General features: G+C 34.5%; 1 protein-coding gene across 1 annotated transcript in view; it reads right to left on the reverse strand.

Annotated features, from left to right (window-relative positions):
• LOC126874263 (gamma-aminobutyric acid receptor alpha-like) overlaps positions 1 to 13,357 on the reverse strand; it is a 100,990-nt gene that overhangs the window by 44,002 nt on the left and 43,631 nt on the right. Inside the window, exons 3-5 of the mRNA XM_050636061.1 lie at positions 12,313 to 12,460; positions 6,173 to 6,365; positions 5,127 to 5,347 (exon numbers count right to left, since the gene is read on the reverse strand). Of these exons, the coding sequence (XP_050492018.1) occupies positions 5,127 to 5,347; positions 6,173 to 6,365; positions 12,313 to 12,419 (521 nt within the window). The 5' untranslated portion in view covers positions 12,420 to 12,460. The remainder of the gene's footprint in view (positions 1 to 5,126; positions 5,348 to 6,172; positions 6,366 to 12,312; positions 12,461 to 13,357) is intronic.

The raw sequence follows: 13,357 nt of genomic DNA on the forward strand, positions 1-13,357 counted from the left end.
ACCAAAACCAGTTGTTTCATACATAATCATGTAAAACAATGTGAAATTCTAGTAACAGCGTGCTTTTCGAGATAAGAAACGTACATTGTTTCTATTTCTGTAGACGCAGGTAATACAATAATGTTTATTAATTTCGCCCTCTGCGCCTTTGAAATGGACTTGGCATTATAGTTGCCAAATATTAATCCATCCAAACCTTCACATACATACTTACGAAAAGATTGCGCATTTCTATGCAAATTCATATTTTTCAGAGTATAATTTAAAAAATAGAACCTCGGTAGAAAATTGTTTCCCTTGCCAGATGTTATGAAAAGAGCTACACTTTGTTCGTTTTATATATTTTTTCATATAATGTACAGTCTGTGCAATTTCGCACTTCCAACTTTTTTTATAAATGCATAAGAATCTGTCCTCTACTTATGAATTGTAGATCAATCATTCTAGCTCTACTTCGTGACAGTTACAAATAATATATGTATAAAAATGTATGTATATATATATATATATATATATATATATATATATATATATATATATATATATGCTACTTATTTCCAGTTTTGACATAGTTTCGCACTTCCATTTTACTTTTTCTCTAAGGAGTAAATCCAGTTAACTGTCTCTTCGCAATATTTTTCTTCTGAAATTTCTTTCGTATTAGCTTCCAACCACTTCATTCTTTAGCACTTCGTTACATAGTGCTTCATTAAAAGTACAGGAGCTGTACGATCAATAATCCTTCGTACGCTAGTTCATGCTCCGTGGTACATTAGAAACGAGGATCTCAGGAAAGATCTCCAGGTGCAATCAGTTGAAAATACAACACAATTAACGCGTCTTTTTGCGAGACATAAGAAGAGATTAGGAGACCACCCAAATCTACTGGCAAACAATTTACATTGAACGTTTATTCCGAGAAGACTGAGCAAAAAACATTCTAATGATCTATTTAACTAAGACACTTAATAATCTGCGAACAAATGTATTAGGTTGTTCCAAAAATTTCTTTCGTCTAAGGAAATAATAGATGCACAACATCCTCTGTTTCATATTATTTTACTGAATCACGTATAATTTATTTTGTAGTAATAAAACAAGTATTTCCTTATAAAAGGAAAGAAAGGTTTTGGGAGAACCTAATATTTAATTCTAAGTCGTGGATTATTGGGACTATGCTTACAAACTAGTATTGTAACTTGTTACGCCAATTTACGAATGTTTTCATAAATAACATGTAAAGTATCTCGAAGAAAATAAAAAAAAGAAAACATAGTACTTTAAATTTCCTTCCTTATCACTACATAATTTACATTTCTTTTTATCTTCCTCTAACTAAAATCTGCTTGATTTCTTTAAATTGTCGTATCTTACCACTTTGCGATTCTTTTTTGCCTACCACCTTTATCACATTTATTTCTGGATATTCTGACATCGCTGCACATTTAATATATTTATAACTCACAAGTGGTATAATAAATAATTTTTCGCGAAAAGTGTACGCGAAAGAAACGGTCCTAATCGTAAATCTTATAATTTGTGTGCCTAACGAAACTTACTTCCCCTTGGTAGCGATAAAGTTAATCGTGGAAAATTAAATTAATTTCTAATTGTACTTCTGAATTAAACGTTTACGGAGGAGTTAGAGCTGGCGTTAATACTAATAGAGTGTTGAAAATTAACGAGTTTTCTAAAAGATTTGATCAAGGTTGAACAAAATTGGTAGGTACTTAATGCCTTTACGTTCAGACGTGTTCAATCTCGGTAAAGTAACTAACAGCCGTACGAATAAATATTTACGGAAAGCTGTAGTAGCAGCTAATAAAGTGCTGTGCAAATAGTGCAGACGTGATCGACATTTAATGGCTACCGATCGGTCACGAAAGTGTACAGAGTTTCCGAAGGAATTCGATTTTCCGCTCTGGTCACATCCCAGGGATAGTTGGCTAAGCCTTCAACAAATACTTTTAGAGGCACTACAAACATCACCAAGATTTATTGAATTATCGATTAAATTGATCAACTCCTTGTTAAGAAGTAACAAAATATTATTGCATCGTAATTTTTCAATTCTACTGATTCGTATAAAATGTTTCATTGAATCATAGTAAACATATTATTGAAATACTAAAAGAAATGCTATTCTTCGATTTTGCATGCGTGATGTTTTAATCATATCTGGTAAACATCGAAATCGGAAAAACATTCAAACTCGTTTATGACGTGTAAACGATTTCGAATTCTTAAAATTATATGAAAATATATTCTTATACGGGAGAGCCCTTTTGTATCAGGTGGATGGAAAGATGCAGTTTGATACCAGTGTAAATCAATCAGACGTGTAACAAAATAGTTACACGTGTACGCCTGTACAACATCAATTATAAAATTCAAACTGCCATTCAATTTCGTGCCTGGAATTTATCCATTTCTCTTTATTGAATTTATCCATATAGGAAACGCGTGTTTCATAAATATGTTTCATACGATGTTTTATGAGATTGTGCACAGCTTTAAATTAATAATTATTCCTATTTTTGGTTAGGAAAGATGAACATCATTCAAAGAGGGAAAGTTCATATTTCAATTTTCAAGGGAGTTGCATCTAAAAGCTTCTGCCTAGAATCTGGAAGAACGTTTCGTGTAACGCTTTATTCGAATCATTTCGCTCTAGAATTAACAACATTGACGCAAATCAAGGTAATAATCTCGAGTCCTTTGTCTCTCGGTCACCGTACACAAAAGATGATAGTTCCGAGAAGGACGATGCACTTTTTGAAAGAACAAGCCCGACGCGTGATTCTTAGGGAAGCCAGAGAGATGTGCATGTACGTACGTGTGCAGAGGCACCTTGAGCTCAAGGGTTAATTCTGGTCTGCACAATAGAGCCGATCCAGAAGACTAGGTCAAGAGAAAGGGAATGGGTTAACAAAGGGGAAATGTACATCGCTTGATTCTCTCCCTTTCCCTCTCTCTCTCTCTCTTTTTTTCTCTCTCCGCTCCTCACTCTGTTTCTTTGTTTGTTTTCTCTGCTTTTCTCTTGTAGCAGATGTGTACTTCTATCGGTCCCTTGTATGGACAATTTGAAATAGCTGGATCGTTGAACACTCTTGTGAATGAAACAGAGAAAGTATTAACACTAATCTTACCCAGGCTCGGTCAAATGACTGGTTTTAAAATTTAATTTAAAATTGTACGTTCATTGTTATCTCTTTTGTTCATCTAAGTTCGTGTAAGTTCTTATATTAACAAAAATTGAGAAATTGATTAATCGGATAACACAAGAATTTACATAAAGTTAGACGAACGAAAGAAATAACGATGAATGTAGAATTTTAATTTAAATTTTGTAACCGGTCATATGATCGGCCTTGAGAAGCTTAGTGTTAAGCGTTGTATTACATTTTGTCGATGACAGAACGAACTTTCGAAACAGAACGAAACATTCTCAGATAATAACTGACCGTGTAAACTCGACCGCTATGGATAGTTTGTACGACCGATTGCAATTTAGTTTCAAGTATAGTCACGAGAATGTAACGCACAATTCAAATTATTGGATAATAAAAATTTGTTACTTTGTAACATTATGAATTCTGGAACAGATAATGTAATCAATCGAATATCTCAATAAATCGTTAACCATTAATTTCTACAGTTGCTAACATGATTTCACCTAAAACAACAGAGATGTAATCTAAACAATTACTTCGATAGATCAATAAAATACTATTTGTAGTAATAACGGATAAATCTTTGTACCATTGATTTAAGATCGATCATCTAGAATAAATTATTATTAAATTCTACAGCCATAAATCTAAAAATCTCATTGCATTTTCTTCAAAATACAGAATTAAAAACTTTAAACGACGCGCAGACTTTTTATATCGAGAAACAAACTTTAAAATCATCATCGCGCTAAGAAGGAATTTTGTCATATTGTCTACTAACATCGTTTTACGTACTTGAACGTATACTCCTCTTTCTCTATTTAATTCATATCCTTCAATGCGTCGGATGAATAAACACTCGGTTTTTGCGAAGAAACTCGGGAGGATTTTATGTGGGTGATTGAATTCGAGACAGCTTTTGAACTCGATCCAGAAACGTTTGACTAGGAGAGAATTTATCATTCGCTCTCAAACGATGGTCAAACATTTTTCCAGTGTAGACACGATAGAGTCGTTTAACATAAACGCAAGTCAAGGCGGCCAGCTGGAACCGCTGCATCATGCTCGATCAAGCGAAGGACGATCACGAAACGGACGTAACGCAATAAAACAGAAAACTTGCACAATCCCCATAAACTTCACGGACTGACTGCAGTTGATTGAAAGATATTGCAAGATACCTTAGCGTACCACGTTATTTCGCACGTTCATATTAGATATATATTTTTCTTGCCCTATTTTACTTTCTTCCCTATTTATCCTTTAATCGTTACGTTCGGGAATATACTTTTTTACTTTATCATTTAATCGTAAAATTTACGTTTAACAAACCTCCTATTTTATCCTTTAATCATTACGTTTCATTTACATGGTTTTGTGTTATTAACGTCTCATTTAATACGTCTGATTTTCGTCAAACGATTTGCATATAATCACGATCCTTTTTTCTTTTCTTTTTTAATGAAAGGATTTGTCATTATACAAAGGTAAAGCTTTAGCGAATTTATAATTGAAACTTTTTCTACGCAGAATATCTGCTTCGTTCGTTATGATAAAAGAAACTCGCGTGTTAAAATCTTCTAAAAGCAAAGCATTTTTATACGAATCTGCCAAATTAAAAATTTCAGTTTCTGTCTGTCGATGGTAAAGAAAGTCTTGACATTGGACTCTCAGCCTCGAGAAATTGGAATTCTGCGTCTCTCTGAGCAAAACATTTCTACTCTGCGTTCTGGCAGAAAAATTTTAATCTTAGCATTTCAGGATTAAAACGTATGTAGGTACTATATTAAAATTAGTATCCGTGATAAGACATTTTTAGGAGATTGAAATCGTCTTTGAAGATCCAAAATTCGAGGACAATGAGAAGCAACCGTCGATAATAAATATTAAAAATTATGCAAAATATTATAAATTATAGAAAAATATTATAAATCGTGTAAAATAATTACTTACCTTGAACTATACAGGACTCTGCCGTCTTGATAAAGCCTGACGAACTTATTAGGGCTGGTTATCGTGTGTAAATAACTGTGCTTTCCATTGTAAAAGTACGTATCCGGCTTCCAGATTCTTGCCAGCATCGATATACTGAGCGCCAGAGTTTCTTTGCCACCTTGAAAAGCCAAACGTCGATCCACCCACGATTGCCGGAAGTAGCAATCCATTGAATATGTCTGCGCAGAGATTTTGTTCTTCTTACTTTTGTAAATTCGTATTCGATAAAACTTTCTAATCAACGAGGTCCTCCTCTTTACCATTATAGTACTCCACGATAATAATACATTATCCAATATAAGTATTGGCGCAAAAGCTTCACGTATAATTCGAGCAAATAAGTTTTGCACTTGGTTTCGATAGATCAGAAATAATCTCATTCCTTTATATATATACAAATGCTTTGGCAGATAAGTCTTAAAGTAACGAAATAAAGCGAACCACGAGATACAGTTATATTTAGACAGGTAGTAAAATAAGGTTTAATTTCAAGAAATACGTTAAGTTCTATTTATCAAATGTCCAGTTGGACAAATTGTAAAGTACAAATTAAATAATAATGAAAGAAAGAAAAAACATTCAGCTATAGAAACAGAATATATCAAACGCGTATATATTCAAGAAAGATCGTGAAAGACATAAGCCTCGACATCATAAAGAAATACAATGAAATACAACAATCTCATTCTTCCTTATTAATATTTAACAAAATACTAATTCTATAAAAATACACTAACCTTTGTTTCTTTTTATTTTTTCATTTCTTCAATTAATTCACGAACTGTTTATGCATACGTGTAATGTTTACATTCGTACGTATAATGCGCACATTCTACAAATAGAAGCTCACAAAACTGCTTCTACTCCTATCGAATCATGTAACGAATGAAATCGAATTTGTACCACGATGAATGAGATCTCAGGCAATTGTGTATGGCTATCTAACAAGTAGCCAGGCTGCTGCAGCTGCTGAGAGAAACAAAGGAAAACGAAGAGATACGAACCATATCGACTTCGGAAATCGGACCCATACTGCGCACCATGATGTCGACCTCAACCGTGGCTGGTGGACCACCGAAGTCTGGTCTGACGCTGTTGTCGTAACCGCGAAGAAGATTGTCCAGTAGCTCGCTGATGTTGCTGTGATTGTTGCTCTGCGTCCTCTGCCTCGTGGACGCTTTTGCTCCAGTAGCCGCTCTGAAACATTTTTCAAAACGATCGATCTATACATCAGTGAAAAATGCGTGATTTTAAGAGAATCAAATAGGACAAGTAGAGGTAATTCAGAGAAAGAAATTTTGTAAAGCGGATTGATTTTTTCTCTTTGAGAGCGATTTGAAAAATTAAAAATCTTATACGAAAAGAGCTGTCTTATCTAACTCGTTTCTAACTAATTAACTTAACTGATTAACTAATTATGATCAACCAAATATGATTAACAGTGCAAACATGCACATAATATGTACAGGTTGTCCAGACGTTTTAAAAACGCCACAAACACGTGTCTTTTGCAGTATGCGTTATCGAGATACAAACTTAAAAATTTCATGCGCCGCTGGCATTGCCGAAACACGTTTCCCAATGTGTCGAAAACAGTCAGTTAGTTCGGAGCAGTCGCTTTAATTTCTTATATCGTCCTATTGAATTTGGAAGTTTTTATCTCGGTGGCGGATGGTGTGAAAGACGTAAGATTGCAGTGTTTTGAAAACGTCTGAATGTCAAGTACTAAGAATCGGGTATTAAGTTGTCTCAAAATTTTCTTTCGTTTTACAGGAAAATAATAGATACACAACATCTTTTGTTTTATATTATTTTATTGAATTATGTATGATCCATTTTGTACTATTGGAATAATTCAATAAAATGGATAATTAGATAATTCAATAACATAATATAGAACAAAAACTGTTGTGCATCTGATATTTTTTATAAAACGAAAAAAACTTTTGGGACAACCTAATATAACGAAAAATAGAGGAATCCATTTAACAATTTCAATGTTACCTCTGCCGCCAAGCATTTATTTATATTACAATATTTGGTGGATGAAACTGTATTTAAATTCCATTTCTTTAGTCATACTCATAAAAATATAAAAATGCATTGAAATCCACAGTCCAGTTATCGCACACACGTAACAAATCCGCGAATCGTTAACTGATATTCCTCGAGGTCGCTAATAGCCCAAGGAGTTTCGATTACTCCATCAATTTTAGTATATACAGAGGTCGGTTATTCATCGAGTTCGCATCGTTGCAAACTAGTAGGCAACTACTTGGAATATCGTGGTTCTAAAGCTCGAACGTGTTATAACGCCTATAAGAGAAAAACAAGGAATGTCCATTTTTAGTTGCAGATTTTATTTTATAGAACGTACTTTATCGATGACTACTAAGATTACAGAATCATCGAATCCGAAATTATTATAAAATAAAAATGTTCACGTTGGATGATATCAAATATTCAGTATGTTAATTAATTCGCTAGGACAAAGAATATTCTTTCTCTCCTTAATTTCACTATACTTTTTATTTATTCACTATAATTGTAAATATTTATGGAAATTCATGTTTTTCATAAATTCATCGAACACTCTTGCTTTGCTGAAGTGTTAAAATAGTAAAACTTGATTTACTCGATGAAACTATTTTGTGCCATTCTTCGTTCGTACTTTTAATCTTTCGGACGTTATATATTTTCGATTCACTCGCAAATTCGTGCGTACTAGCGCATAAGCCTTTGTAAACGCATTACGAAACAAGTCTTTGCAAAGCACGTGCTAGGTCGTTTTGGTTTCCGTATCCTCTACATTTGAAAGTATCGAGGACATTTGGTCGTACCATAGTGTTTGCCGTTATCGCAAACTAAAGTTGCTTTGTACTACACAGCTACTGCGAAAGGGATCGTCGAAGAGGAGCGAGAGATGCAAAGGGACGGACAGAAGGAAACGTATTGTAAATTTTTTAAGCAGTTTGTAGCTGAAATTTGAAACGATTAGGATTAAATCAGATGGATTTAATTTATATTAATAATTTTTAATGGTTGATAAATACATAGAAAAGTAATAAGAGTAACGGAAAAGATATTTCAGCTACTTGAAGTCTAGCAATATTTATCCTTGATATTTATCTTCTTAGTGTTATTTAAGTATTTAAATATTTGAGAAGTTGCCCAACGATATATATGATTTTATAAACTTTCTAATTTGTAGTATTTTAGAGAACTTTTTGTGCCAATGACTGAATGCGTTCCCACGCTACAAATCTCTGATTCATCGAAACGCTTTTTTACCGAGTTTACTTTGATCAGTGAACTGAAAATTCTCCAGCGTGACCCCTTTCCCCTGTGAAACATCATATTTGTTCTCCCTTCGACTTTAGCTGTGAAATAGCAAAATTACTTCCACGTATACCCGTACAAAACATCGTATTGTCATTCTCCTTTTTGAAAAAAGACACCGAAAAAGACTGAAAACGAAAAGAATCCACAGAAACGCAAACACATTCTCGGCCCACCTCAAACATTTTCTCTTTTTAGTTAAACTAATATACCTCAAGCGTTTCTCTCTCTCTCTCTTCCTTCCCCCTATTTTCTTTTACCTTCACTTGGAAAAAGAATTTAAAAAAGTAAGAAGGACACTAAACAGAGAAACAGTAAATTTGTTGAGCCTAAACATTTTCTCTCTCTATGTAAATTAATAAATCTCGAGGATTTCTCTCCCTCTCTTTTCTCTATTTCTTTTTACCTTCACTCGGGAAAAAGCACAGAAAAAGAATTTTAAAGAAGTAAAAAGGACACTAAACAGAGAAACAGTGAACTTGTCGAGTCTAAACATTTCCTCTCTCTCTATGTAAATTAATAAATTTCTCTCTCTTTCTCTCCCTCTCTCTCTTCTCTATTTTCTTTTATCCTCACTCGAAAAAAAAGAAAAAAGATAGAAAAGAATTAAAAAAAAAAAAAATACAGAAGGGACACTAAACAGAAAAACAGTAAGCTTTTTGGCCCTGGTGCCTCATTTTTTTCTCTCGTGTTCAATGCCGTTTCGTTTATGTTTCACGGTACAAGCAGCACATGTGTACACGTGGCACAGTGTACACACTCGGGGGGTGGAAATTGGGACGAGGGAATTTCGCCAGGATAGAACGAAAATTGCGGCTGGATCGTTTTTAAACCGAAATAAAGCGGCATTTTAATGCCTGTCCGTTCTTTTAGGTCACGATGAAAACCAGCTGCTCGATCGGACACGTTGCCACTGTTATCCGTTACTATTCCCGTCTACTACTCTATTTTCTAGGATCTCCTATACTAGCGGTCCTCTTTGTTTGCTGACATCGTGCCTTTCGATCTCTCGATTCTTCTCGCCGCGTCTCTTCCGTACAGATCGATGCACCATGAACGACTTTTGCCTCGTGACGATATAAGCGGCGCATCGTCGAGATACACATGTAAGAGGCTTTGGATATGCTTATATAAGGATTTACATATTGAAATTATTAAAAGACAGTTGACCTGTTTGCGAGGGAAATAAGAATCCGAGTGATGCTTTCCAAGGAACGTTCTTTCTTTCATATAGCTGATTAACGTTTTCCTCGACCTCTTGCTAGTCTTTTATATAAATACCAAGGCGAATTCTCTTTATGGATCGACGAGAATTTTTCGCTTCTTCCGGAGACAGCAAAATTTCTTGCCTATTACAGATCTATGATGAAAATCGATGCTTCGCCGCTCGATTCGTACAAGTTAGCAGCACTTCGCTGTTGAGAAAATTAAATCTCTACTCGTTCGTTTCGACAAATGTTGGAATTTCTAGTTGATTAAAAAATTGAACGAAAGTTTCTCGAAATATTTGGAAGGACTGAAGGAGTTTGTTCTTGAATGACCGTGTCGTACGCTTCAAGAGACTACGATAAATGATATATATATACGATACAAAGGAGTAGAAAAATAAAACGAATTCTTATACAAATGGAAGGAACATTTTGGCGCGATTACAAAAAATTTATGCATCGGATTTAGACCGCGTGCAGATCACGTCAGATTTATGTAAATTCTTTCACAAATATTTTTGGACAGGCATATTCTGAAGTTCACTATAATTATATGATTTACAATTATGATTTGTATATGAGTTATATAAACGTCATAGGTCCTTTACACATTCGTGAACAGAGAATTCCAATTAGTTTACTCGATCGATCGTTATTTACTTAATTATTCGTTCTTTATACGTCGTCCAAGATGATTGCATTTATATGAGAAAATCGATATTGTTGCAAAAAAAATTATTTTAAATATGTCTTCGCGCAACTTTAGAACGAGCAGAGCATACATCGAACGAGATATGATGTTTTCGAAATTCTAAATTAAATTGTTCGCATGATGAAACGAGGAAATGGACAATTATGAGAATAACGCCAAGAAATGGAGTGTTATTCAGCCACCGCCTCGAATTGGGTTAATTGTCTGACAAGAGGGTTCAAATCAAACAGGATTCCAACGATCTGCATTACGACGCTCATCCAACTTCGAATATTCCATCGTTGCATTCACGGTTTCTCGTCGAACGGACACTGGAAAATACATCCTGAGCTGAGAGCTTGACCCATCGCATAAGATCAATCGTACGACTTAATCATATTGTACTTAAGTGTCTCTGTTATCAGATGATTTGACGTATCATTTTTATTAGCCTAGATATTTCTATGTTTGATATCTGTAATTTCTTTTTATGATTTACGACGAGACGCGACGCTTTGATACAAAAAATTGATTTTGCTTTAATTATTACCGATGGTGGAATACGTTAATGCAATTTTTGTTAACACATGTCTTTCTGTTATTAATCTGATTTTGTTTAAATCGTTTCTTTATTATTCGCATTTATTTTCTAACTTTCTATTATTGCGTAAACAATTTTTTTAGATAAGGCAGAGTTATGTAATGTTATTTTGCTTTTCTTTAATGTAGCGAGAACAATGAGCGTATGATATTTGATCTTCGATCTTTATGATAGTAAATTGAATATATAGTTAATGCAGTGTAAAACTGTCTTTCTACATTTTCGTTAAGATGCTTTTATTTATATTTATAAGATTACAGTTATAAGACTTGTAGCGGCTCATGGTCGTAAAGAAAGGTCCAAGGTTTAAGCGCATGTGTTGGCCACGTAATTTGCAAAACGACGTTCGAGGCTAACAATCTAGGCTAAGAGTTAACAATCACCAAAACCCATTAGTTACACAATTACTTGACACGACGGATCAGATCCGCAGACTAAAAAGACATTACCCTCTAGATTTAAACATTAGATTCAGCTAGAATCAAACATACGATAATCATTTATTATTCACGTTATAATACCACGCCAGAATAATTTACTTATAATTCTCAATGAGAACTGATTGTAAAATTCCTCCAAATAAAAAGAAGGGCCTTCGATAATAAAAAAAAAAAACTGCTTCCCTACCCAGAAAGATAACTTTCTCTTTCGACATACGTCGCGAGTGGTAAGTGAAATTTAGTCGACGACGAGCAAACGAAGAACGGTACCAGTAGGGACTAGGTAACGCGCACGAATAAGATTGTCAAGTCTGTCTTCGATCAACTCGCGGAGTATTTCTTTGACACCTTACACGTCCTACCACCTCAAATTGGGAACCTTAACGTGATTTGAAAAGACAGAGGTGAACGTGTTAGCGCCACATGAAGACATCGTTTCCGTAAATCGCAAGTGTTCGAAATGGCAAGGGTCAACGAGGAAGTGCGTGCTACGAACGCCGCGGACAGCGTAGATTTCCGCGCACCGCAATTTGCGACGTATGTTTCTGACTGACTTCTGTGACTAACCGTTTCGAGCTTTTCCTCGTTTCCCTTTATATAGGTTGCCCTCGAAAGAGAAAGTTTTCTTTTAGGGCTAGGGAAACGGTTCTTTTTATTATCAAAAGCCCTTGTATATTTTTGCAAGTTCCAGGGTTTTTTCTTTTACGACGTTCTAACTTCTGACGTCGTTTCGCAGGTCATGTAGCCAACACATGCGCTTGAATCTTGAACTTTTCTTTACGGCCATGGACCGCTACAGATTTTTATAATTATATTTATATTTTTAATTATAAGATTTCTTAAAAATAATTTGAAAGGTACTTACAGGAAAGATGCGTAGGAGGTGATCAAGTTGGCGAGGGCCAGTAGGACTCGCTGCTTCATGATGTCTTGGGACCGATCCTCCCTCGCAATGCGTCTTAATTCATTCATCAATTCGATTGAAACGCCTAGCGTTCGGATACCTTCTATTTCTGAAATGAGATATTCAGAAGAACGATGGTTAGTGTTTCAACAAAAATGTATCGTTCAAAGTGATACTATAATATCAAAAGTACGTTGGATAATATAACAAAATATAACAAATAATCGGCGATTATTTCGGTTTTGCCTTTTTTTTTATAGAGATTATAAATAGTCTAAGCTTTTTTCATTCTAAGACATAATTACGATATTCAAACATTATAAGTTTATAGTTCGTTTAAAACAACTGCGTTTTCCTTTAAATATTTTTAAAAGCAAGATATTTTGCCTAATATTTTTACTTCTTCCATTTTACATCTAAATAAAGAACAAAAGATTTTTTTACCCTATAGTACTATCAATCTATCTATTTAATCATTTGTTTTTTTCCAAACACATTGTCTGTAATAATGAATATCTTTTTTAATATAGCGATACAATTTATACAATAACCCAATGGTTTATGATATACGAATATTTATATAGGATGGCGTTATTCTTTCAAGTAGTTTTACAGAGAACTGCTCGAATTAGAGAGGAACAATTTTTGCTAGCGGACAGTCGAATCGAATCCGTTTCGAGTGTCCATTCGATCGGTTATTCCGGGTAGAACGTCGATGGTGAAACTTCGTCGAGTGTGCCGTTGATGGTGATTCATTCATCGACGAGTGAAAATAAAATTCAAAATTATTCCGGCTTTATTACGCGGCAAATGGCGCAGGCGAAGAAAAGAAGAGAGAAGAGAAAAAGAGGCAAATTCACGGCGGAAGTTCGTTAAACGTTCGATGAATGATATTTTAACGACGGAAGATCTCTCTGGGGACGACTGGAAAAAAATTATCTTTTTAATGATTTGAAAAATTCAGGTTGGGGAATACAGTAAAAAATAGACCAAAGGATTATCAACG

This window comes from Bombus huntii, chromosome 2 (genome assembly GCF_024542735.1).
Source record: "Bombus huntii isolate Logan2020A chromosome 2, iyBomHunt1.1, whole genome shotgun sequence".
In the NCBI taxonomy this organism is placed as follows: domain Eukaryota; kingdom Metazoa; phylum Arthropoda; class Insecta; order Hymenoptera; family Apidae; genus Bombus; species Bombus huntii.